At 53.0% G+C, this 26,974-nt stretch overlaps 2 protein-coding genes across 3 annotated transcripts in view; one reads left to right on the forward strand and one right to left on the reverse strand.

Moving 5' to 3' along the window:
- The window catches only part of Sh3pxd2a (SH3 and PX domains 2A), a 212,473-nt gene extending 204,897 nt beyond the window's left edge, over nucleotides 1-7,576 (forward strand). Inside the window, 1 exon segment of the mRNA XM_028874661.2 lies at nucleotides 2-7,576. Coding sequence (XP_028730494.1) covers nucleotides 2-540 — 539 coding nt within the window. The 3' untranslated portion in view covers nucleotides 541-7,576.
- Nucleotides 7,577-8,346: 770 nt separating this feature from the next.
- Nucleotides 8,347-26,974, reverse strand: part of Neurl1 (neuralized E3 ubiquitin protein ligase 1) — an 80,733-nt gene continuing 62,105 nt past the window's right edge. The window contains exons 4-6 of one of the 2 annotated variants that reach the window (XM_028874662.2): nucleotides 14,856-15,545; nucleotides 11,445-11,591; nucleotides 8,347-10,423 (exon numbers count right to left, since the gene is read on the reverse strand). In XM_028874662.2, coding sequence (XP_028730495.1) covers nucleotides 10,185-10,423; nucleotides 11,445-11,591; nucleotides 14,856-15,545 — 1,076 coding nt within the window. In that variant the 3' untranslated portion in view covers nucleotides 8,347-10,184. The remainder of the gene's footprint in view (nucleotides 10,424-11,444; nucleotides 11,592-14,855; nucleotides 15,546-26,974) is intronic. The other variant, XM_028874664.2, reaches the window with a different exon arrangement.

Below are 26,974 nucleotides of genomic sequence, written 5' to 3' on the forward strand. Positions count from 1 at the left end.
TGGGGGTTCGGCAAGACCTCGGGCACCGTGGGGGTGACGATGAGGAACGGGGTGCGGCAGGTGGCAGTCAGGCCCCAGTCTGTGTTTGTGTCTCCACCACCCAAGGACAATAACCTGTCCTGTGCCCTGCGGAGGAACGAGTCACTGACGGCCACTGACAGCCTTAGGGGCGTCCGCAGGAACTCCTCCTTCAGTACTGCACGGTCAGCAGCCGCCGAGGCCAAGGGCCGCCTGGCAGAGCGGGCTGCCAGCCAGGGCTCAGAGCCCCCCCTGCTGCCTACACAGCGCAATGGCATCCCCGTCTCCCCTGTGCGTCCTAAGCCCATTGAGAAGTCTCAGTTCATCCACAACAACCTCAAAGACGTGTACGTCTCTATTGCAGACTACGAGGGGGATGAGGAGACCGCCGGCTTCCAGGAGGGGGTGTCCATGGAAGTGCTGGAGAGGAACCCCAACGGCTGGTGGTACTGCCAGATCCTGGATGAGGTGAAGCCCTTCAAGGGCTGGGTCCCCTCCAACTACCTTGAGAAGAAAAACTAACAGACACTGGGTCCCTCCAGACTCAGTGCGCTGCTCTCGCCGCCGTGGTGGCGTGCAGACATGGGGAAGGACGGGGGGAGGGGGGAGGGGGGCGACGATGAACCCTGCGGAATATGTGACCCCCGAAGACACCCTCCAGCTGGAAGGGGGGGTGTGGTGGGTGCACACACTTGGTAGGAGAAAGGGAATAGCAGGGTCGTCCTGGGCCCGGAACCCCCGCATGCGCACTGATGACTTTGCTGATGGACCATATGCCGTTAGTACAGGCCATGTGGGAGAGCCCGATTGTGCCTTTGCTGCAGCTCTGGAAAAGATGTCATGAGGTGTGTCCAGGGTCCTGCCCCTGCCTCTGGAAGTCACCCTTGTGTTATCCTAATGATGTGTTTGGCATTGTGTTGGTTTCTAGTCCACCACTGACCACTGGTGGGTGTCTGGAAGACCACCAGCTCTGGGGCTTGGCGGTGTCTCCTAAGAGCTCAGCCCTTTCTGGAGCCAGGCCACAGCCTATTTGGTAGCTAAGAGTTCCCAGATGCCAACAAGGACTGCCTGCCTTTGCTGTGCTGACCTGGCCCTGGGAAGAGAGCCTGCCCTCCTCAGGGCACATGGAGGAAGGACACTGGGAATTGACCTAGAGGATGGGGTGGTGCCGGGCTCCTCATAATCTAGAATTGTTGAGGAGTTCCTAGTAGGCAGTTCCTTGTGCATGTTTGGGAAGGGGTTATTGGTTTGGAGGTTATAAATCGGGCGTTTGGTTTAGGGTTTATTTTAGAAATTGTTTGGGGGCCCGAAGGTCTCAGCCTCACATAGGAGAGGGCGTAGTGGTGGGTGGGGTTTTCTGTTGAATTTCACCGGGATGTTTTATTTAGATTTTGGTTTAACGTTTTTTTTGCCTTTCCATAAGCCAGGCTGTTTGTTTAGGTACCCACTGTGTGCACAGTGCCCTAGCAGGGCACCTCACCAGGGAATTTGGGACTGGGTAAAGCCAGGTCCTGGGCTCGGTGAAACAATGTTCAGGTTCCTGCCCAAGAGGGAGGGGGGCATTGTTAGAATCCAGGCTGCTGGGTGACTAGTCTGCCTGCTTCTGCCCACTTTCCCCAACCTAGGCAGGGCCCAAAGAAAGCCTTACTATGGAGAAGTCACCACCAATCCTGGGCAGAAGGGACCCTGGCTGGGTCAGCCTGGAGCGGACACCCTCCCCCACTGTGCCCCTGAGCCTGCTGGCGATGCTACAGGTGCCCAAGAATATGGAGGACTTCGAAGCCAGGAACCAACTCTGTCTTCCCAAGGGGCAGTGCCCCAGGGGACAGAAGCAAAAGAATGGAGTTCACCACAGCCCTCTGTCAGTTTGGGGTTATGATTTCATGATTGACATTTCAGAGGGGACCCTCCAGAGAGGAGCCCAGTGGGTTTCCTCCAAGGATTCCCTCATGCTGGGAGTGGATTCCACATGTGCCTTTGATCTGGGACAGATCCTGCCTCACAGTCTCTGGCTGAGCTACCAGCATCCTCCCAGCCAAGGGCTGCTGGTCCCGACGGACGTGGGAGGAAGAGTGCCCCTCGGCCCTCCTCCCAGGCAGGTCTGCCTTCAGCTCCCAACCCTAACCTCCTGGATTCCCAGCCCATGTCCCTCCCACATGCGGACGCAGACCGCTAGCCTCCTTTGTCAAAAGCCCATGGTGACATTGTTCTATTTCCTTTTCTGTGTTCCTGAGTTTGTTTAAAATTGAAATTAGTTATTTTCTTCTGCTGGACAGTATTAAATAGAGCGGGATGTTGAGTTAATTTGCTAGGTTGCAGTACTAATGGTAGTGGTTTAGTGTCTTCATGATATTATTTGTACTTATTTGAACAATAATGATAAAGAAGTGGTTCATTATTTCTTAATTAATGCACTTTAAATGAGGTGGAATGGAAAGAGAACCCGGGGAGCGAAGTGCATTACTTAAAGATGCAGTATATACCCTTCTCATTTTAAAACAGCACATATTTATTAAAAGAAGAAAAAGTAATTTATGACTATTTAAAATAAAATTTAAAAGGAGAGTGACTGTCAGGTGAAAGGACCTTCCACGTAGCTGTCTGCCAGGGGGATGGCTCACGCCTCACTCCTCAGCTGTCTGCATTGAGCCAGCTCCATGATTAGTAGGCCAGCCAGGCACAGAGCATCTCAGTTGGGCTGGACCACCGAGATCCCAGAGCTGCCTTTTCCCACCGTCCCCGCCCTCTGCACTATGTCCTTCTGTCTGCACCCCAAAGACCTTCTCCCAACTCCTAGTGTCCTGAAATCAGACTCCTTAAAAGCGGGACTGGAAGGGACCTTAGAGGTCACCCCATCCCATCTCTTCTTACTTCAGCCCAAGGACAGGAAATGACTTTCCCCAAATCACCCAATTAATGTCAGGTTTACCCACTGCATTTAATCCTGCGTTCCTCTCCTGTCCCTTTGTTTATGTGTGGTCATTGTGTTTACATTGTAACATCCAGCCCCAAGGATGGCTGGGAGTTGCTCAGGCATCTGGGAAAAGTGGGGAATGTTGCCACCTAGTGTCAGGATGTAGACTTGGTCAACGGATAGTGATAGCCAAGGTCCCTCACCACCAGCCCAATGGGCACAGCACAAACCCTACAAGCCCAAAAGAATACTTGAAACAAGAAGGGTGCATGCCAGGCCTTGTGTCCCTGGATCCTAGCCCTGCCCAGGCAAGAGGGCCTTTCCCTGGAGCTAAGGAGCTGCTTTGTGACCCTGACTGTGGCAGCAGTGGAGGAGGGGGGGCCTGGGACTCTGACCCATCTGGAGGAAAACCAGATCGGACTAAAGGAGAAAAAAAAAGTGGAATCTCAGCAATGTCCAAACCTAGTTTTCCATTAGTTATGATTGAAAATGTGAAATGACATTGTATTGCTGTATACTGCAACTTTAATCATAATGAGCCCTTCTGAGGTCATTATTGAGGTTTATATAATGCCCGAAGATGCATCATTTGGTGCTTTCTTTTTCTTTCAGTTTCAAAACCTTTTCTTCTATTACAGGTTGGGGGGGAAAGTCTTCAGACCTTACTCTTCCTGTCACTGGTAGGCCTGGCTACACTGCCTGGCTCCTCTGTGTTCTCATAGTGGGGCAACAAGAGATAGCTGGGGGGTTGTCCATCAGCAGCCAGTTCCTGTCTGCCTTGTGACCCCCCCCCCCTTTGCAGCCTGGGTTCTATTTGCAAGGCCTTAACCCTTCCACCCCAGCCTGGCCCCAAGGGTTCCTCTTTCTCACTCCTAATGGACGAAGGCATTATATAGAATCATTGTAGCCACTTTGAGATGTTAGAGCCGCGTATTTTACTGGCATTTATATCCATTGCTTTCCTCAGCAAGGCATGTTACTACTTTTCTCGTCTAAGGAAAAAAGACGAGGGAATTTCAGCCAAACATTATTTTCATATGACTAGTACTTGCAGAGTAGGCGTAGAGCTATTTAAGTTGTAGTGTTCTGTTTTTAGGAGGAAGGGAAAGGTGAAATCAGCCCTGCTTCTCCTCCTGGGTTTGACTAATCTATAGCTTCTTTAAGGTTACTCACTTCCCCATTCCCTCCAAATACTTTGCATTCTCAATGGAAAATGGAAACAATCTGAGACAGAAAAAGTGCAATATTACCCAGAGGGATGTGGGACAGAGTGGAGGGAGACCTTGTTGAATCTGTGGGCAATAGGAGGGGCCTCTGGGAGGAGTCAGGACCGTGGAGCACGTGGGTGGGCCATGGATTTGATCTCTAAGCAGGCGACCGTCTTACCTCCTCCCCACTTCCCTGCCATGAAGAGAGGGGTAGTCACCAGAGGACAGCCCACTAGTGTCCACCTAGAAGAAGGGGTCTGGGGAAGTGGCATGGCGCTCTTGGCCTCGAGCCCAGTCTCCAGAGCAGAACGAGGCTGTCCAATACCCACTCCCGTTTGCATTCCCCTCCTGCAGCCAGCTACTCAGAGAGACCCGTCTAGAAGCGATGCCCAGCAGCCCTCTCTCCCCAGCCTCCTGATGTGTGGGCTCTGATGCTCTGGATGTGTGTTTGAGTCTTTCTAAAACTATGGAACCTCAGTTCAGCTTATGGACAGGAATCCTGGCTGTAAGCAAACTCATTTGGAGGGTGGGTGCTTTAAACCCTTCATACCCAGTAAGACCCAATTCCTACAGGCCTACAGTAGGTCTGGGGCTGAGTCCCGGCCACCCATTCATCTCAGTGACGTGGCAAAGGCATGAGCCCTGCCTCTGACAACAGAAACCCCCATGACAGGTACACACCAGCCTCCCTTCACGTCCATCAAGGAAAGTGGCAAGCTAAGATGTTTTCTGGGGGGTGGGGAACAAGTCCCAGGGCTCAGCACCACCCCCACCCCGGGTAGCACAGCCTTGCTGGTGTGTCCCCTCCCTGTAGTACTGTTAGGCCTGCTGCTCCGACCCACCTTTGTGTGAATTTCTATACAGAGAGGGAGAGGGACCAGGCCCCTTCTGGGGTCTCTCCCTTGGAATAGATATGGCTGCAGAGCTGACCATTGGACTATCAATGCAGCTCTCTGGAGAGACAGCAGTCCACATCACTAACCAATTAAGATTCCCTCGCTTTTTTGAGGGCTGAGAGAGCAATGTTTGTGTGCATGTGTGTTGCATGTGTGTGCGTGTGTGTGTGATGGTGGTGGTAATTTCCACGTACATGGATATTACATGAGTGCGTGTGTGTGTGAGAGAGAGAGACTGGTGGTAATTTCCCACTTGAACTAAATAGCATGGGGCTAGAGGAAATAAATACAGGGCAGGAGGTCTCCATTGAACTAGTCCTGGGCATTGGGCAGGTCCCACGGGACTCTCAGCTTCTGGCAGCAAGTGTGTGTGTCATTCACACAACTCTGGCTGGAGAGTGCAATGTGTCTTTTAAATTTGTCTTTGTAATTAGTTTTATTTAGTTGGAAACTTCACACTGGCGTTAGCAGATCTAATGGAAGCAGCCCAGGGCGGCCCCCAGGCACCAAGATGAAGACATGGAATAGATACTGATGAGTATGGAAGTGCTGAGGTGGTTAAATTCGTGGACCCACGTTCTTGGCATGAGAATCCCGGGGACCCAAGAGCTGCTCGCTGGGCTCTGCTTTGTTCCTGAGGGAGAGGCAGGCTGGGCAGCGTAAGAACTACTCCTGGTATGACTAGGACCTGCGGGCGTCTGCACAGCACTGCCTCATCCCCACTGCAAGCCTCGGGTGCTTCCTGGGAGTCGGGAGGGCTTCTCAAGACCTTCTGAGGTTTTTGTCTAAATCCCATTTGGGGCGGTCTCATGTCCCTGTGTTTCAAAGTCTGTGATTAGAGCCAGATAGGACAGGGTCAGTGACCTTTGGCCTTAGCATTGCTTTTAACTACTGCCTTGTTCTGTGCATCTGGGCCCCCAGGCCACAGAGTGGGCACATTGGTGCTTGGAGATTGAATGGAAGGGTTTCCTTTCCAACGCCTTGTGGCAGGTGACATCCCCCTCTTCCCCATCTTGTCTAAATCTCAAATGACCTTGACAATAAGTACCCCCCCCCCATCGCAGTCTAGGACCTAGTGGCCTTAGAGCGGAGTCCCCCGGTGCTGAAGGTCCCTACCTTACTCCAAGTCTCATTCTGGACAATGGGCTGTGTCTTTGGAAGTGTGAGGGAATTGTGTTAGTGCAAAAGGATGTATCTTGCATGTTGGCAAGCTAGTGGGAGGCATGTTGGCAAGCTGAGTATGTTTGTGGTTACCGGGGCTTCCCGTCCCTGCACTGGGAGGAGGCTTCCAGAAGTTGCCTTTTAGCAGAGAAGGTATGGGAAAGCTGAACAAGGAAGGGTTTGGAGTTGTGCCGTCTTTACTGATGGAAGAAGGAAGGAGTCACTTCATGTTGGAAAATGACGAGATCAGGTTTACAGGGATTTTTGTTACTCACCAGCCAAGAGTCCAGCCAGAGGAAACTCACTCGCTGGGCCACAGCCGGGCTTCCATTTTCATGGACTGTCTTAGGGAAGAGGTGCCATAAGCCATAGGCCAATGTTCGGGTTTGGGGGCCCTTTTCCAGGAGACAAATCTGTCCCCCAGATTCCCAGTAGTTTTTGCCCAATGCATTTTGTCCAATATAGAGCTAGCCAGCCTGTCAGACTGTACAAATCAGAGGCCACTGACCATAACAGGCCACACAGTAGGGACCCAGCATCCCCACACTAGAACTTAAGAGCCCAGGCGTGTCCAGGAGGTAGGTGGCCTCATGTTGACACAGGACACTGTCCCCAAGACTCTAACAGAACCTGGGGTTCTAACTGCCAAGTTGGCCGCCTGCTGCCAATCAGACCAGGTGGAGCACACCAACATCCCCACAGATGCTTTTTGTTTTCCAGTGGCTTCTACTGAGGCACACCGCTTGAGTTTACTTCAAAGGGTACACAGTTACCCTTCTTAAATTTACAACAGAGGATGTGGGTGTCCCTACGAGTTACTGAGAGGTCTGGAAGGTGACTTGTAAGGCAGATGTGAGTGGCCACTCTCGCAGCGTGGATATGTGGACTGTGCCGTGGGAGCAAACAGGTGGATGTCCCTGGGACTCCTGAATCACAGGGATTTCTCGTAGTGTCCACTCATCCCTGGCCAGCTCAGTGGGGTCAGCAGGAGCCCTTCCCCAGGTTCTCCCTCCCCACCTCAGCAGAGAAACAAAGACATTGGATGCAGTCAGGGTCCATGCAAGTGCTGACCTATCTCCAGGATCCTCGGTGGTGCTAAACTATCTCCATGTTTCTCACAATTCTAATAGTGGGTGGTTTTTATAAGCCTCATCACAAACATGCAGTGTCCTTGGGGGAGGGACGCGGCCCCCGGGACCTGCCACTTTCTGGGCGTCCTTTATCACTTTGAAGGGATTCTTTGGTCTGTAGGAATGACCTGTCTTGGGATGCTTCTAGACTTTAAAATTTGGGTTGTTTTGTTTAATATTTTGTTTATGTTTACATGCATCTTGTATTTCCCTAAAAACTAAATAAAGTTTTTGGCCTTTTTAACTGAACAGAATCGCTTGATTCTCTCTGGCACCAGAGGATCCATTCAGCTGACTAGCAAAAGGCCCCTGAGCCCAAACAGCAGCTGACTCCAGAATCAACTGGCTCAAGGGGATGGGACAGGGGAGGGGAGATCAGCTCCCACAAGCTCCTCCAACCCCTCCCCACCTGCAGGCAGCTTTCTGGGAGTAGCCAAACCCCGACCCTGGTCCTTACCTAGTTGTGTTGGGAAGAATGGACCTGAGGTCATTTCGAAGGCAGGCTAAGACTGGGCAGTGACAGCCTCCCCCAGGAAAGGGTGTGGGCAGGCATCCACAAGGGTCTGGGGCCTGGCCCTGACAATGTACACAGTTGTAACACTGTCTAGACCCTGGGCTCAGTCTACCTACCTCTTCCCCATGGCAGCCACAGGGCTGACTGCTGTTCCCCTCTTAGTCTCTAGGTGGTGATACTCACCTCACAGGATCTCTGGCCTGTCTGTGGCTTCCCTTGCTGTCCTACCTAATCCTGTTTTCCTGACTCAAAGTCCCGAGGCCACCAGAAGGGCAGCAGCTTCTCTTAACTTAAAAGGCTTGTCTGGTATTATGGCCCCCACTCTGAACCCCATGCCATGCTCCAAAGCCTGACTCTAAGGAGGCCTCTCTGTCATAGGCCCTTTGGGACTGGGGGGACTACAGTTACCGAGGAGACTGGGACTGTCCCTGACAGCTCTTAACCCCTCAGGAGTTCTCACACACTGGTCCCCCTCCCAACCTCCAGACGCACAGCACAGCCCTCAGGCTGGTACAAAATCACCTTTATTCACAAACACAGTGACCCAGTTCACAAAGGAGGCAGTACTATCTCTGGACTAGCAGAATGGACGATGGCTTCTTTCCCCACCTCCAGTCAGCTAACTCTGCGCTCAGACTTTCCCCATCTCTGGGATGAGCCCCCAGCTAGATGGCGCAACTGACCAGCTCCAGCCTGCTCTCACAGAAAGGGCCTACCAGGTCCAGTGACTGAAGAGGTGAGACCCAGGGTGGCACAGATTCCCCAGGTCCCTGCAAGGGCAGCGCAGGCAAACGCCCACCTTGGCTTACCATTCTCAATGCCTCCCGAATACATTTCCCCTAAGAGACACCCTAGAAGAACTCCCAGGAACCACGTGGAGAGTATTCCACCCCCAAACCACTTGACACGGGGGAAGCTGAGGTTTGGAGGATGGCCTCTAGCTAGGACCGCAGGACTGGCCAGTGGCCAGGACAGAGCCCCAGGCCCTGCCTGTCAAGGCAGACACCATCTTTGAGGATATAAAACTAGCCATTTGAGGGCCAAAAGCTGAAAGGCTGGGCTAGGACTCCACAATAACCCAGAAGAGGCAGAGAGAGCTGCAGCGGCAATAGCCCGAGTGATGGACACTCCCTTAGCAGGACCAGGAGCCTGGCCTTCGCGGTCCACCCTCCTAACAAGGGTCTCCATTCTGGTCCCTGGCCCACGTATTGTCGATTGCCTTCCCTAACCTTCCAGCACGTTTGATGTCTTTATGGAGGAGGACTCCTGGGGACAGATGCCCTTGAACCAGCCACACTAACTGGGCTCCCACACAGGGAGGAAGGGCACAGGTGGATATTAGCGGTTCCCCATCCACGAGAGGCTCATCCACCTCTTGGGAGGCCTCCTTCATCTTGGAGTTATCAGGACTGCCCACATGCCTTGTGTCAGGGCCTGGGAGAGATTCTGAGTGGCTGTTCTCTGCTGCCCTTCACCTGGCAATCCCCCAACAGTAGCATTTTAGAAGCCCCCAGGTTGGAATTAACCCACAAACAAAACTCACAAACCCAATAAATAAATTAATTAAAATAAGGAAAAGGGCTGTCCATAGCCCAGGAAACCCCCCACCCCACTGAGGGCCCCCGTCCCTCCTGGACACACGATGGCAAGATCAGCCCAGGCCAAGGCTGGCACTGAGATGAGGGAGGACAGGCCTTGGGGTGGCTGTGGACCTGTTCTCTGAGACCCTGACAACAGAAAGAGCCACCTCAGCCTATACTGAGGGGCCCCCAACGGCACCAGCGAGATGATTGGTGTGGGTTATGGCAAGGAGAGATCCTGAACACGGCAGGTCGGCACGAGGTCAAGGACCTAGGACCCAGAATCTGCAGCCTGTCTGTTTACCCACTCTGGGTAAGGAGAAGGAGACAGGGCATGCAGTTTGCAGCTGCCCAGGGCGGGAGGAGTCCGCTAGCCTCCTCCCGAGCTGCCCAGGAGAAGCTACACGTAGTTTGAGCTCTCCGAGGCGCCCCACGGGCTGCACAAGGTAGAAACCTGCCTAGATCGTGAGGTCTGGCAACAAGCTGAGACTCTGCCTCAGCCCCTCACCATGCAGAGATCTGGGTAAAGAGGGAGACTGTGGGGTGTCTTCTCCCCTTCCCTCCATTTATTATATTCTATTGTGCCCCCACCTCCCTGCCTCAGAGCCTCTCAGCCCAAACCTTCAGGGACCTTGGATTCCCGTGTTTAATGGAAAAGGAGGAAGAGTTTTCAAAACGTGGAAGCGAAGGGGCCCTGTTGGCTTCCCCCTTAGCTGGGCGGACGTCTGCAGAAGTGGGCGTGCAGGTGGGGCTCTGCGGCGGGCTAGGAGCTGCGGTAGGTCTTGATGATGTCCTTGATGGGGCGTCGGCAGATGGGGCAGCAGGCGTGCAGGGCCTTCTTGAGGCGCAGGCCACAGGAGTAGCAGAGGCACATGTGGCCACACGTGTAGATGACTGTGTCCACTGCGTGTTCATAGCAGATGGTGCACTCATCGCTCCACTGGCCCACACCCGGGGTCACCGGTGACTCGGGCAGGCTCACAGGTGAGTTGGGGGCTGTCCCTGGGAACAAAAGCACTCATCAAAATGGGCTGCGTGCGGCCCAGCCCAGCCCTGGGGCTCTTTTCTCGCAGGCCCTGGGCTCAGCTCTTCCTCCAGGATGGAAAGCCAACTGCTCAGCCCACCTGCCTGCCCGAGGAAGAAGCTCAGCTCCGGCAGCCTGGCTCTGGCCACATAGCCCACCACCGCCACACACACACACACAAACCTGAAAATGAATCTTAAAAAAAGATTTTAAAAAAGTCACAGCTGCTTACCTGTGGTGATTTGAACAGGTATGGCCCACATAGCCTCGTGTGTGTGTGTGTGTGTGTGTGTGTGTGTGTGTGTGTGTGTGTGTGTGTGTGAATGCTTGGCCTATGGGGAGTGGCACTATTAGGAGGTGTGGCCTTGTTGAGGTAGGTGTGGCCTTGTTGGAGGAAGTGTCACTGTGGAGGCGGGCTTTGAGGGCTTACAAGCTCCAGCCGTGGCCAGTGTGACACTTTTTCCTTCTGCTGCCTGCAGATCCAGATGTAGGACTCGCCACACCTTCTCCAGCACCATGTCTGCCTGCACACTGCCATGTCCCACCATCGTGATAATGGAAATAAATCTTTGAAACTGCAAGCCTGCCCCAATGAAATGTTTTCCTGTAGAAGAGTGGCCAAGGTGTCTGCTCACAGCAATAGCAACCCTGACTAAGACAACTGAAGAGATGTGTCAACAGTTAGGAGGGTCTGCCGCTCTTCCAGAGGACCAGAGTTTGATTCCGCGCATCCACATTAGTTAGCCTGCAGCTGCCTGCTGCCTGTAACTCCAGCTCCGGGCATCCAGCACATCTTCAAACCTCAACAGGCACTGAACACATCCATGCATGCACTGAACACACACTCAAATAATTAAAAAAAAAAAAATAACTTTTTAAAGAATAAAAGCCCCCTGGTGGGAGCCGCCAGCCCCAGCCCTAACAACGGCTGCACCGTCCCTCTCTGGTATGAATGGGGGGGAAGCGTTGGCCCGCCAACCCCAGGGCCTTGGTACTCACCGCCGGCAGAGCCACCCAGAGGCCCAGAACTGCAGGTGCTGAGCAGGGGGTCGGAGAGGCGGCTGCCCAGGGCACTGGGCGAGGTTGGCGTGGAGGCAGGTGAGCAGGGGAGAGATGGACCACCCCGTTCAGCCATGATGGTGGAGCCTGAGAAAGGGGGTACGGTCCACAGTGCCGTTAGCCTAATGGAGAAAGCTTCAGTCCCCACCCCCACAGAGAGCCCACACCTGCCTATAGGGTAGCCACAGGCTCAGGGCAGGGCCCATGGGCTGGCTCGGCCCCCACCCTTGCTCGGTTCCCACCTATAGATCTGCAGGTGGCATCACGTTCTACCTCACCCACAATTTCCAATCCAACTTCTGCCTAGTGCCCCCTTCCACTCTTCCTAGGTACCTTTGGCCTTCAGGGAATCAAGTCCCTGTTTCCTGCCTCAGTCTCCTGTCGGAGTCCTGCCCTCTCTACCACAGTGCCTAGGAACCACCTACTTTCTCTAGACTGGCACCCTGGTCCCTATATTCTGGTCCTACAACCTCTCCTCTCTCCCTCCCTCCTCCCTCCCTTCCTTCTGTAGTCCTTTCCAGAGGTTCATTGTGCACATAGGAGACTGGGGACACAGCCTTTGCCCTCTGAAGGCTGCACTCAAACCTCAGTCTTGGACAGCCATGGCTCCCCCTAAAGACTGCCTCACCGTCACTGCCTAGCCGTACCCATACCCAACCTGAAGTACTGTCCTCTTTGCCTGAGAATCCAGCTCCGTTCTCTAGCAGAACCAGGAACTTGCCGAGAACAAGAAGCTTCACTGCCTGTGATTTCCCTCGGGCCCTAAAAGAATGTGCTGTGCATAGCAGATGCTCTGTAACTCATGTAATAGTGTCATTGTTCCTAAGAATCCTCAATGAGTAGGGTGGGTCTCTCTTTTCTCCCTCTCTCCTCTCCCTTCCCCTTCTCCTCCTCCACACCAGAGCCTGAACCCAGGGCTTCATTCATGTTAGGAAAGCACTCTATCACTGACCAATGTCCCAATACCCTTATTTAACTTTTTATTTTAAGATAGGATCTCACTAAGCGGCCTTAGGCGGGCCTTGAACATGTTCTGCAGCCCAGGCAAACCTTGAACGTCTAGTCCTCCTGCCTCAGCCTCCCAAACAGCTGGAGTTACAGGCCCAGCTCACACAGTTTCTCTTACTACATTAATATTTTAAATAAATTATCATCTCTTTTCAGAAATGCACACCTATTTACTTTTCTTACTCTACTGCATTGGCTAGCATTTTCAAAGCAATGAGAAATGCAAAACCTGATATAGTTGTCTTTAGTAAAAATAGTTTTGATCCACCGATGAACACAAAGAAAGCTGTAGGTTGTGTACATATGGATAAAGGAAATAGCCCTGAGTTAGTCGGCTTACAGGGGACGTTCACAAAGCCAAATATTTACTGTAAGGGGAACAGTGAATCTTCATATGCTGCTACTGGCTTTTGTATATCCTTGGAGTCAGTCAGGATTCCCCAGCACCACTCTGCTGGCTCACATGCCCGTTCTCCAAACAGCTCAGGAGCTATTAATAGACACTGAGTTCTGGGTGGTATTTCTTAACATCCACCTTGACCCACTTACCATCTGGGACGGAAAAAGTCCTGTGATGCTTTAATTCCCTTTGCTCCACTCTCATAAACCCCTCCAGATGACAGAGCCTTACTGGAAAGCTACTCAGCTGTCACTGGGTGGTGCTGATGCAAGAGCATACCTTGCCTCTGTGTGGTTCTTTGTCTGAGAAGCAGTTTAGTGGAGCTGATTATCTCATCTCAGTTCAGATTGATTTGTGTGCATGCTTCCCAATCCAGTTTCATTTTAATGAATGAATTCTCACTCACCCTGGACTGATTCATCTTCCTTCCTGTTTGATTTTGTCTTCTCTAGCCTGATTCATCTCCCTCTTCCTGATTTATCTTTCTTCGGCTCTAACTCCTTGGCACTCCAGCCTCATTTCTTTGCGTAGCTTTTCTATCTGCTTCTCACCATGCCTCCATCCGGTTTCTACAAGGCTGAATGTCTGCACTGATTTCTATCAGCTTTCCCAAGCTCTCCACACTCACAATCTCGACAGCACCACATACATAAACGCAAGCACTGGGCTATCCTGGCCCCTCACAGAGGGCGGAACCCAGAAAGCAGCTTGGGCTTGCTCATCTGCATACACTACCAACACTACCAAGCTGCCTGGGTTGAGCCATGGGGTGGAGAGGCCCAGAGCTCTCCAACCTTGGCTAAAGATGCTTTAAATAAAAATATAAATCAGCTGGGTGTAGTGGTGCACACCTTTAATCCCAGCACTCAGGAGGCAGAGTTGGATCTCTGAGTTTGAAGCCAGCATGGTCTACATAATGAGTTCCAGAACAGCCAGGGCTATTTAGAGATCCTGTCTCAAAAACAACAACAACAACAACAACAACAAAATCAGATGTCCAGAATCTATCCTATAGCTACAGAATTAAGATCTCTGGAGGCCGGATTCAAAGGTCTGCACTTTGTAGTGAGGCTAGTGAGAGCTATCCAGCAGGGCAAACCCACCCTGGGTGTTGGGGACACCATCCCATGCCGAATAAAAAGGACAAAGAAATGGAGCTGAGTGAAGACACTCACCTCTCTGACAGATGGATGCAATGTGACCGCCTCCACATTCCTGCCATTCCTCCCCCACTATGACAGACTCTTCCTCAAACCGTGAGTCAAATCAAACCCATCTTCCCTTCAGTTGCCCTTCCTGTCAGACACTTGGTCACAGTAAGGGACACTTATCCCACAGAACAAGCCAGAGAGTGTGGCTTAACACAAGCCCACACCCGCCAATCCTTCCAAACTGCCTCTTCTGAAAAGAGTCTAGAGCACTGTCATTGCATGCCCAAAGGCCACCTGCTCCGGGATTCTCCTGCTCTGACTACTCTGACACAGGTGTCGCCACAGAAGACACCAGTGTGGTGTTTGGAACTTTTCTGTTGCTGTTTTTCTGTTTTTGAGACAGCTTGCTAAAAAGCTCTGGCTAAGCTGAAACTCAATATGCAGACTAGCCTCGAACTTGCAGGGATCCTCCTGCTTCTGCCTCGTAATGCTGGGATTACAGGCATGGACCATCGCAACCAGCCAACCTGATTTTCATTAAGACTTCCAACAACAGTCCCGAGGAAACCAAGTCTCAGTTCACTGCTGGTGGAAACTCCCTGTGCCCGATTTTCACACTGAGGCATATGGATCTGTCCAGGCTGTGTGTCTGTTGCGGTGTGAGTTGACCTCTTCCCCAGCCATGGGTGAGCCAGAAGCTTCCGCGCCGCCCAGAACTCACCTAGGGTGACTGTCTAGCTGCTAGGCCCTAGTAGGACCACCATGAGCTGGGGGACCGCGCCGGGCACTCACCGAGGATGCGGACCTGCGTGATGGCGCCATGCAGGCTGAAGAGCATCCAGAGGGGCTGCGAGGCGTCCACGCAGAGCTGCATGCCGGCCGCAGCACCGTTGTGACTCAGGTGCAGCTCTCCGTCGGCGTTGACCACCAGGCCCAGGATGTCGCCGCTGTGCAGAGGCCCGGGCACGCGGCACACCGCCCAGAACTCCTTGCGGTCCACTAGGGCCTCGGGGCTGAAGGGCAGGTCGGCCGGCCGCAGCGTGCCAGGGTCGCACGTGGTGACCCCGAAGGACAGCGCGCCGGGTCGCGCACCACCCGAGCGCGTGACCTTGATGAAGATGGTCTCGGCCACGCGCACCGGCCGGCTGGTGAAGACGAGCGCGCGCTCGTCGCGCCCGTGCTCCAGGCGCGCCACCGTCTGCTCGTCCAGGATGCGGACGTGCGCGCCGGCGCGCAGCGCGTGGAAGCGCAGGTCGCCGTCGAGCTGCGCCGGCAGCGCGCGGCTGTGCTGCGAGTTGAGCGAGTTCTGCGGGATCGGGCAGCCGGCGGGCGGCGCGCCATCGTCGCCGTCGGTCCCCGGCACGTTGAGGTCGCACAGGCTCACGGACAGGCGCGTCTCGTCCGCCTCGCACCGCAGGGACGGCCGCCGCAGCGCGGTGAAGGAGCGCGGCCGCAGGCAGTCGGGCAGCACCAGCTCGCTGTCTGCGGCAGGGAGGGCGAGAGACAGGGGGACCGTCACCGTCCCACAGCGGTCGCACAGCCTGCGCCACCGACACTAAAGATGCCACCGCTCGCTCGGGTGCGAAGGCGGGAAGTCAGGGGCGGGGGCGCGGGAATGTGCCCTTTAAAGACAGGCATGCGGCTGGAAGACACCAACTTCAAGGCCATCTGGTTGCTTTAAATGCTTCCCGGTTGGCAATGCTTTCTCCTGTCTTCAGTAACCCTACAGAACTTGGTGTATTGACTCTTAAACTGTATTAGGAGGGGCTTTTATTTTTCTGAGAAAGAGCTTCGTGTCCTCAGCCTAGCCTTGAACTCATTGTGTGCCACAGTGCCCGCTAAGACTTACAGTCTTAGTGGATTGATGTCCTCTACCCTCAGCCCCTCCACGGAAGAAAACGGTTTCTTAAATTCTAATCCCTAGGACTTCCCTACTTTATGTTTAACATCTAGAATGAGGCCAGAAGTCAATCTTTGGTGTTGTTTCTCAGACACCATCCACATTTGTTTGTTTGTTTGTGTTTAGAGAAGGTCTCTCTGTTTTGGAACTGCCCAAGTAGACTGGGATGGCTAGCTAATGAGCCCCAGCGATCCTCCTGTCTCAGCATCCCCAGCAGTGGGATTATAAACACACCACTACATCCCGCCTTTAAAAGACAACAGACTCAGGTCCTCCTGGTTTTTGCCCACTGGGTGATCTCCCCAGTCCCCAGAGTCGCTTTTAGACAAACAATAACCATTCACCACAAGCATTGTTGATACTGTCACAGGCCAGAAGGAACCTCTCTCTCCCAGTTTCTTTGCATAAACAGTGACATCTAAAACCAATACTTACCCTTTGAGGTTATCATTGTCACATAAAGACATTAATGTGAGGGGAAGTTAATTCACAAGAAATAAAGACTTTTGAGAGCAGCTTCACTGAACTTCAAACCCTGTCTCACTAATCCAGACAGCTAATACAAGCTTCATTTCAAAGACGATTCACTCCAGCAAAGAGAAACACGCAACTCTGTTAGCCAACCACTCAGAGAAGAGGCATTTTCCATATTTGGATTGTGGCACGACAGAGTCTTTTAAATGTATTTTAGTTTTTTGTTAAGGCGAAAATTGAGTTCTCTATAAACACCAATAATGTTTACCCTTCCATGAGTAATAAACCGTTTTGAAAATGTGATAACTTTGGCACATCTCAGAACACGGAGAATCTCTAAATTCTGTGGATAACATCTAGGCATCCATGAAGTACACTGAGCCCTTCCATGGGCATGGACTTCAGGCTCAAATCCCTGCTGCACACATTTCCTTTTTCACAACCACTTCTTTTTTTCTCCTACTGTGTTCCAAACACCTCCTTTTCATGCCAACAGCTGTTTCCAGCTGTTTTTTTGTTTGTTTATTTGTTTATTTTGTTTTGTTTTTCGAGACAGGGTTTCTCTGTGTAGTTTTGGTGCCTGCTCTGGATCTCTCTCTGTAGATCAAGCTGGTCTCGAACTCACAGAGATCCACCTGGCTCTGCTTCTTGAGTGCTGGGATTAAAGGCATGCACCACTGCCGCCCGGCCTCTAGCCGTATTTTAATAGGTATGCTATGTCCTGCTCTGTGGATCTGTAACTTAGGACATGTGCTGGGGATAACCCCCTGAACGATATCCTTAAAACAGCCAGGGGAGGCCATCCCACTGTAAATACAGATCGGGGTGTTGGGTGACAGCCACAGAGAAAGTAGATTCAATATTGGTAAGGTCTGCTCTGCCCATCCCCTAAGGCCATACTCTTTTTTGGGCCGGGGTGGGGTGGGTGGGTTGGTTTTTCAAGATAGGATTTCTCTGTGTAACAGCCCTGGAACTTTCTCTGTAGACCAGGCTGGCCTCAAACTCACAGAGATCCACCTGCCTCTGCCTCTCACATACTGGTATTAAAGGCGTGCACCAGCACCACACTCATTTCAAATGGAACCCCTTTTGCAGAGTTGGCATCCCCAAATCTGACTGGCGCCACTGTAAGCCACACCATGACCTATGCCTTCTCAGGAGCCTTCCTGTGCCTAGGTGGCTGGGGTACCCAAGTCCTCCAACAAAGCCTGGAAGATAAGCCAGCAGGAAGAGCAGAGGCCATGGCTGGCCCTCCACAGAAGGTGGAGTCTCTAAGGCCCCTCTCCCTGTCTCTCCCAGACGCTGCTATCTGTACCCGGGAAGGTGATGCCCTTCCTCTTAAGTCTCACGCTACTCCAAAAGCCTAGCTGCTTGGGGTTTCCCTGCATTGCCTTGGCAAGGAGGAGGGAGCCGACCGGAAAACTTGATTATTCCAGGGAATTGACTCTGACAACGATGGCCATGGCTTGGAGGCTGGGGATGTGCAGAGGCAGAGGTGAGGGGAAACGGGTGGACAGGAAGGAAGAGGAGGTCAAGGGAGGGAGATAGGCTGGGGAGGGCCTGGGCCCTGAAGAACCAGTTTCAGCCCTCTGGCCCCTCAAGGATTCCAGTACTGGACCTTGGGGACTCTGGGGAGTTGGAAGAAGAGAGGAGAGGGGAAGATCACGGGGAAGTGGTTCGGAGATGCCCATCCATGACCTATGGGAAAGATCTCACACAGGCTACCCCGCACTCGGGACAGTCTGTTCAGAGTCCTGGAGCTGAGCAGGCTGTGGTGTCTATAGTCACAGCAGCACAGGCCAGAGTTGTGGACACTAATTGCAGAAGCAGTTCAATAAGCAAGGAAAGACTTAGTCCTCTGAGGGGTTGGGTTTCTCTTAAACTGAACTCTTCACCTCTGTATCTAAGGCACCACCCGTCTTGAGCTCCGAGCCTGTAATGAAGACACATCTCCTCACCTCTCCTCCCATACTTAAGATTGCAGACACACTTTCCCACCACTTAGAGAGTGAACAGACCCAGACAGTACTCCAAGTGTGCCCTGAGAAGCTCAAGGCTCAGAGTGACTATCGCCTCCAAAAATATGGACATTCTACTCCAAATAACACAACCTAAGCGTACTTTGGGTATCGGTCGGTTGGTTTTTGTAACCAAAAATCCATGTTCTAGTAGGCAATATACTGACAGGAACATGGTCAAGTGTAGTGAATTTGAAGTCATCAGCCCGGGTTCAGATCCTGACTTGACCTTGGACAAGTGGCTCAACCTCATGGGGCCTTCCTTTCTTCTTCAGCTGTGAGAGATGTATCTGAGGCTCTCCTCGGAAGGATGCTGCAGGAATGGGATGGAATAAGGCCCACTGGGCACTTGGGAAAGTACCGGGCACACATGATCATGTGTCAGCATGAGCACTGCTTCCATGTCACCACGTGCTCTCCAGACCAGGTGTTAAATGTTCTACCTGGTACTTAGCTGGTGGCCTTTGTGTAAGCAGCATGTGATGTGCACCTAGAGAATGGAGCCAGATGCCTGTCTCGACAAGCTCTGGCAGGTCAGGGGTGGGCAGAGCCCCTGTTGCCCAGACAACTTCAGATATTAGCATTTGGGGGTGGGGGCATGGCCAGTGGTAAAGCACATGCCCAGCATGCACAAGGCTCTGGGCTCAAACCCCAGCACCACACGCCCACACAAATACATTCATTGTTCATGCTGTCTGTAGACATCCAAGTCACGGGAAGCCCCCAGGAAATGCTCTTTGATTGAAGTCACTGACTACAAGCCCAGGAGAACTAGCTCAATGTGGAGATTAAAGGAGAAGGAACGAGAAAGTGGACGAGAGAGGGAGGCGGACGGGGCTAGGAAGTGGACTTATTGGCAATGTTGCTGAGCTGGGCGCCGAGGCTCAGGAGCAGCTGGAAGCGGCCAGACCCAGCCCAAGAATGTCTTCTCCCTTCCTCTCCAGCACTCAGCAGGAGCAGCTGTAGGCAGCCAGCAGGCTCCAAATAACTGGCCTAGCAAGGGGTCAGCTGCGCAAGGCCCTGAAATAGCTGCAACTCGAGACGCAGAGCACCCACCACATGGCAGAGGCAAAGGGCCCCTGAGTGAGCTAACATGGAGATGGGGTACAGCTGTGTCCAGCCCCCAAATCCAAGAGAACACTTTGGGACTCTCCCAGGATGAGGGTAACCTAGAGCCACAAGCCATGGGGTGTCCCCACATTTGGAAGCAACAAGTTATGTAAGCAGCTGCCGGCGGCTCGGGAGGGGTTAGTGATGGAGGCAGAGATGGCACAGATCTTGAAAGGAGCTGCTCAGCCACTCGGCCTCATGTCCCTTCAGTGCCTGCCAATTCTGGGGCCTGGCGGTGGTCCTGGACCAGAGCAGAAGGGGGGGGGACTGTTAGTACTCTCCTGTGCCCACCCATAGGCCGAAGAGGGGCCCAGACCTGGCTCCTGGCAACCAGCAGGCAGCTAGTTGAGGCTTAGAGGCAGGAAGAATCCAAATTAGGCTCAGTTCCACCAGTCTTAGCATCTTAGATTGGATAGGATCTCAAAGGAAGCGAGGGACTAGGCAACCCATACACCCTGCCAACTTCTCACGCAAGCCTTGCCTAGAGTGCCCCCAGGGAAAGCCCACCACCTCAGAAAGCTTCCTAGGTCTGTATAAGTCCAACTGTTTAAAAAAAATCATTTCCCTTGGGTGGGGCACAGAGCTCACTTGGTAGGGTGCTTGCCTAGAATACACCAAGGCCTGGCTTTGGTATCCAACACCTAACCAGCCAGGCACCTGTAGTATACACCTGTGATCCCAGAACTCCAGAGGTGGGGGCAGAAGCATCAGCAGTTCAAGGTCATCCATCCTAGACTACACAATGAACCTGAGGGCAGCCTGGGCTACATGAAACCTTGTCTTGAAAAGCTTTCCTGGTTTGGATTCTTGAGTGGGGATCATTCCCCGGGGCCCCTGCGTTTCTTCTTTGGGTTAAATGTCACCTTGAGAATAAAGCTCTCCAACCCAAGCTGAGACGCTCATCCTGTTTTGGAGAGGGTCAGGGAAGGACGTGCCTAGGCAGCAGGACAGACCGCCGCCGCTGAAAGGCACACTCAGTGCCATATTTCTGGCAAGTTCGTGGAAATCAACCTGAGCCAGGCCATGGGTAACGCTGGCTGGTGAGGAGAGCCAAGGGCCTCTCACCTGCAGCACCCAGCCTTGCAACACATAGCCAGTGGCACAGGGTGGCCAAGGCAGGTCCTGGCACTGGCATAAGGGGCCAATTTGAAGCTGGGCCACCACCAGCCCAGACTCTTGTTTGTCTGGATTCTCACGTCCGCAGCACTGGGCAATCTTTTAGCATGGGGTTGCAGCAGCCAGCCCCCGTTTGGAAGGTGCTGCCAGGACATTTACTGTCTCCATAAACATCCTCCTGCTGGTCTGCATCTGACCCAGACAGGAGAAGGAGCCATGGAGGCAGTACCCAGCTCAGATGGACCAAGGGTTTCTCAACGCTCTGGGCGTACCCTGAAAACCACACTGGCCTCCACCCTTCCCCTTTAAACTCGGCTATGGGCAGCCCAGAAGAAACAAACATGATTTGTGAGGCCACTGAGGGAAGTGTCAAATGTTCCAGAATCACTTGAAGTCAGACTCCTTGGTTGAATCATGGAGCCAGCGGCTCCCAGAATCATTTGATGTAGTGGCTCTCAAACTTTTGTTGTGTTTATTTGTTTTTGGTTAGTTGTTGACTTTGGTTATGTGCCTTTAGTTTTTGAGACAGGATTTTGTATCCTGGGCCGGCTTGGAACTCACAGTGAGCCTTCCACCTCAGCCTTCCGATGGCTAGGATGACAGGTGTGACCACCACACCCACCTCACGTGTTCTTTTTTAAAGTAGGGGTATCTTTGTTGCAGTACACCAGACACTGTGGTTGATGTCTGGCAGGTGGGCACCATGCCCACTCCCCACACCTCTACACTTCGCTGTCTCAGAGATGTCCTGGGGAGCCCCAGGGTTCCAAAGAACCTCATTGGAGAACAAGACTCATCCCAGATCTTAGATTGCATGGTTTTCCTGTATGATAGAAGATATGCATGGATTTTTCTATTTGGTAATGGTGACCATGGCAAATATGGCAAATTTGGCAAATTGGGTATTCTTTTTTTAACCTAAAGACAAAACCCGTTTTCACATGTAAACACCTTCCCTGTATCTATGAGCCTCTGCAGATACCTGCTAGCTAAGTGGGGGCATGGATAATTATGGCCAAGTAATCCAGAGGCCAAGCAAGAGATGCTGGCAACTGCCCGGCTCGCGAGCAGCTGGGCCAGGTCTTGATTTGGTGGCTCTCTCCTGCTTCTGAAAGGAGGGCCTGGTCCCCAGTTCTGCAGGACCCAGCTCTCCCTTCCCCTCAGGTCCCACTGTGACCTTCTCACCCCTGCAGGTCCTACCAAGGCCCCTAGAACTACATCTGGAGCCAATGAGACACGATGTGGAAACGTGGCAATGCCTTTTCTGTAGGTGACAGACAGTCCAGGTTTGCAATTCCATGGACATGATCTCATGTTGCTCACACTAGTCTGCTCTAGGACAGGAGCCCCAGATGAAGCCCTTGAGAATCTGGGGAAAACATCAGCCAGTCAGACCTGCCCTCTACACTGAATCAGATACCCTGGGACCCCATTACCTCTTTCGTGGCCCAACACTACTGGAGCCCTGGCAACCTCCTTTGCCATCTACTTGAGTAGACTATCCTTCCTGCCTTGAGCTCTCAGACACCTTGTTCTAGACAAAACGGGTCTTCAGTGACTACCTGGAGGTGGGCATTCAGACTTAAGGGGGACTCACAACTAGAGAAGCTGGAAGGCAATATAACCCAGGCTCCTGGTTCAGACAAGTCACTACTGCCTGCACGACCTTGGGCAAATCAGTAGACCTCTCTGCAACATACACATAATAACACCTTTCCTTGTGCACAGAAGATGCGTGCCACCTTAGAAAACAGGACAATGCACCACGCAAACCACTCAGACCTGCACAGGTCCCAGGTGTTCAGGGGAGGGTGTGTCATCCTGTGTAAGGAAAGATGGGAAAGAAACTCAAGGTTTGGTGCTTGGGCCTTGACACAGTTGGCGAGATTTGAAGTGAGAAGAAAAAGAAAATGCCTGGAAGAATCTCTGCTGAAGGAACAGTAGGATTGGGGGGGGGGGAAGCATTGGATGTAGCCCAGGCTGGCCTCATGTAGTCCAGGATGGCCTCAGACTCAATCTGAGCATGACTTTATCCTCCTGCCTCTGCTTCCCATGTATATGTACTACCACACCTGGTCAAATTATTCTTTTTAAGGAAAACTGTCAAAGATGGAGAAATCATTATCAGCATCGTGCCCCCAGTGGTCTACCCCATCCCAGGACTAGTACGGCTCCTTAAACTACAGTTGGCCTCTGGAACCCAGCAGCTGAGGCTGGTTAAGTCGGGGAAGCAGCCAGCCCATCCAGGTGGCAGCACACACTCAGAACACCTCAGACTGGATACAGCCCCCGGGCCTCATCTCAGGGGGCTGAGGAGGCTCTCGGTGCAGGGCTGCAAAGCTGGACCACTGCCCTGGATAAACAGCCCCCTGGGACCTGGCTGAAAGCCACCCGAGTCTTCACGTGTAACACCCTCTAGCAGGCAGGTGCGGCTTTCCACCCGGACCTGGAAGTTGGCTTCGGAAAGAGGAGTAGGAGGGCATGAACCTTGTAAACCCCACTTCCGGCCCTCAGACACTGCCACTACCACTCTGATGTGGCACCAGATCTGCTCACACTGACCTCATGTCCAGATGGGCTGGGGGACCCCAATTCCAGACCCTCCCCACCACGCCTTGGGCCGGGCACTCCCTCCGCCAGCCAGGGTTCCTCCTATTAAATACCCAGACGGCACAGGAGACCCCGGATCATTTGACTCTCTCTGTGCGCCCAGTTGTACACAACCCTCATGGCCACAGCTGCCTCTGCCTTTCTTCTTCACGCTCCCTTCCAGAATGGGACTTCCCTCTTGGCTCACTCCCCATCCCGTGCCAGTGTACACCCTTTTATGGTTAATTGTTCTTCAGCCACTCTGTTCTTTCACCAACTTGGATTTCTTTTCCCACAGAAGTCCTCCTGGATCGTTCCCAGTGGCACCCTACAGCTGGACACTTCGGCTCATGCTTAGTTGCAGAATCAGATTTGGGCCACTTCAGAGCTGTGAGGTGGCGTGTCCCTTGGTGCAAAACTCGTCAAGGTGAGGAGCCGGGTTTTCAGTGATCCCATCACTCTCCCTTCTCTTCAGAGAGCCCAGGCCATGGCAGGCACGACATGCTGTCCGGGACACCTTGTGAGTGGAGTCTGGGCTCACCAGCCTTTTGCAAGGTCATAGCCGCTCGCTCTAACGTTTTTCTCTTTGGGACACAGTCTCATGTAGTCCAGGCTGGCCTTGAACTCACAATACTCCTGCCTCAGTCTCCTAAATGCTGAGGTTACAGGCCTGTGTTCCACACCAAGTTGAGAAGCAAGGAGACCACGAGAAACTGGGATAGGAGTTTATCTGTTCTAGTATTAATCACCCCATAAAACCTGTGTTTATTTGGTTGCTGGCAGGCCTTTCTTCCTGGAGGTACGTAGCTGTTATTGTTGGAGATAGCATCCCAGGTCCGGGCCAGGGCACCCGCAGGAAAGAGGGTGAGCTACTGAGCTCCAGCACGTGGGGAAGTGACCTGGAAGGCGGGGAATCAGCCTGCAGACTGTGTCTGGACGACAGTGAAGGAGAGTTAGGACCCTGCCTCGACACTGTCCACTTCTTCAGGAGTATAGCCCATTCATCTATGGGCTGGCTCAAATCCCGGATGTGTGCCCTGCCACACTCAGTGTGCCAAGAGCGTGAGAACACCTGTACTCTGAAGACTGGACGGCCAGGTGTGGAGACTGTGGCTCCACACACAAGCTGGAGGGGCCAGGGGAACCTGGAGGAGTTCCTGAAGGTCTAATAATCTTTGGGGGACAGCCAACCCAGGAGAGAGTGGCCCACTTTCAGAGCCACCAAGAAAAGGAACAAGTTTCTTAAGAGGAGAGAGAGCTGTTAAGAGGGGGACTATGAAAGGTTCGAATGTGCTGGGCATGGTGGCACAGGCCTGGGATCCCAGCCACCTTCGGGGCCCCAGGGACCCATGCCTTCACCCCAACATCTCATTCTTCTCATCCATCTTCCTCCCCCAGCCTTCTCCCTATCTCTATCCCCTCCCTCCCCCTCCATCTCTCTTGTTTTACACACACACACACACACACACACACACACACACACACACACACACATCAATTTAGGAGGAGCGAAATGAAGAGCTATTTTAATCTACTAATTGGCTTTAGGGGCCATAATCCTCGTTTGAAGATGCCAGGGATTGTAGTGATTTATGCAGGGACAGCAGTCACAGGCCTCAGCCTCCTCATCGAGTATGCAAAGTAGCCCGCAGCAGATCCAAGGGCAACTCAGCTACTCAGAGCAAACCCATGTATAGTCACAGGAGGGGTGTGGGTCAGGCTGGGTTGGTCAGCCTGGGCTCCAGCGCCAGCGTGAGGCCCTGCTGATTCATCTCCGGCTTCCACCCCTACTTACTCTCAGTACCCTGAAGGTCGGAGTCCCCATGTCACTAGGAACGAGGGGCCCCCCTTGTTCCCACCCGTCGTCCAGTTCCTGGAATGTGTGCGGCCTGCTTGAGCCTCCTCTTTCAAGAAGCCTCTGGAGAGTCTACCGCCACAGACCTGAGCCTCCCTTCACTTCCTGCCTCCTTTTATGTGTAAACCTGCCTGCTGGAGGGCGAGGGCGGTGGGAACTCCTTGTTCAGACCCAGCTCGGCCACATCCCTACATGGGCAGGCCAGGCCTTCCACAGACCTCAGTCTTCTCCCTGCCAAATGGGGATGAGAAGCACTCTTCTAGGCCTGCCCAGAGGTTAAGTGAGCTAATGATGGAAGCGTCCCGGCGGATGAGAGGGATTCTATGACCACAGAGGTTAGCAATTTACATCCAGGTTGGATGTCGATTGAGTCCTGGTGTCTCCTCTGCCTCCCTAACTGCCCAGCGAGGCCAGGGCTGTCTGAGGTAGGGCTGGCCTCCTTCAGCTCCACCCACCTGCTCTCTTCTTCAGCTAACATCTTCCAGCGCTTCCTCTCAGCCAGCCTCCGCTCTCCCCTCCCACGCTACCGCCTAAACCCAGCAAGACTTGAATGAGTTAGTCTCTAGAGCAGCGGTTCTCGGCCTTCCGAATGCTGTGGCCCTTTATCCGGTTCCTCACATTGTGGTGACCCCCCAACCATAAAATGACTTTCGCTGCTATTTTTTTTTTTAAAGTCAAATTTTTTTTTTTTTTTTTTTTTTTTTTTTTTTTTTTTTTTTTTTTTTTTTGGTTTTTCGAGACAGGGTTTCTCTGTGTAGCTTTGAGCCTTTCCTGGAACTCACTTGGTAGCCCAGGCTGGCCTCGAACTCACAAAGATCCGCCTGCCTCTGCCTCCCGAGTGCTGGGATTAAAGGCGTGCGCCACCACCACCCAGCTCGATGCTATTTTTTAACTGTAATTTTGCTATTATGAATTGTAATGTAAATATCCGTGTTTTCTGTGAAAGGATCCTTCGATACCCTCCGAAGGGGTCACGATCCACAGGTTGAGAACCACGGCTCTAAAGGCAGCTGACAGTGTAGGACTTCTTCAAGGAACTCCTGTCCTCTGGGAAAACAGGCACAAGGATGGCTGAGGCTCCCCGAGACCACAGAGCTGTGGTGGGAACAGGATAGAGAGGAAAATTCTGACCAGAGGCCTCAGGGAGGAGGCAGCTTCCAAGCTAGGCCTTCAAGCAAGATGGGGACTGTGAGGAAAGGCACGCTTGGCCAGACCTGGTGGCACAGGCCTGCAATCTCACGTACTCGGGAGGCTGAGGCAGGAAAACGCAAGGCCACAGCCAGCCCAGACAACCCAGTGAGACCCTGTCTCAAGATGGAGAGTCGAAAGCTCCCATTCAGTGGTGGGGCACTCACCTAGCAGGCAGGAGGCCCCTCACACACAAGACGGTGACCTTCTCAAGATCAGGAAGTCACCACTCATTCCTGCCCTCCACCACGTGGCAGGGACCCGGGTAAGACACAGATATTTTTCAGAGCGGGTGGTTGAGGCTGGACTGGAGGAGTGGCCTGGGGCTCAGACTTAAGCTCTGGAATTCCACTGCCTTCCAGTGTGAGAGCCAGGAGACACCAGCAGCAGGAAGTGGCTCTGGTGTGTGAACCCTGGGTTAAGCGGATTGTCCTCCACAGGATAGGTAGGGATGACTGACAGCCACTGGCCACTACTGTGCATCAGCTGATCCTCATCTGTCCATCCTTTGAGACTTCAGCACAGTCACTACTGCCCCGCAGTACACGTGGGTCCTACCTGGTGCAGGCACCCTTGTGCTGGACCAGGGTCCAGCCCAGATTTGTCTCGCTAGCTAAGGCACATCATTTCCGGCAGGTAAAGGCCCTCAGGTATACCCAGT

This window comes from Peromyscus leucopus, chromosome 1, assembly GCF_004664715.2.
Source record: "Peromyscus leucopus breed LL Stock chromosome 1, UCI_PerLeu_2.1, whole genome shotgun sequence".
In the NCBI taxonomy this organism is placed as follows: domain Eukaryota; kingdom Metazoa; phylum Chordata; class Mammalia; order Rodentia; family Cricetidae; genus Peromyscus; species Peromyscus leucopus.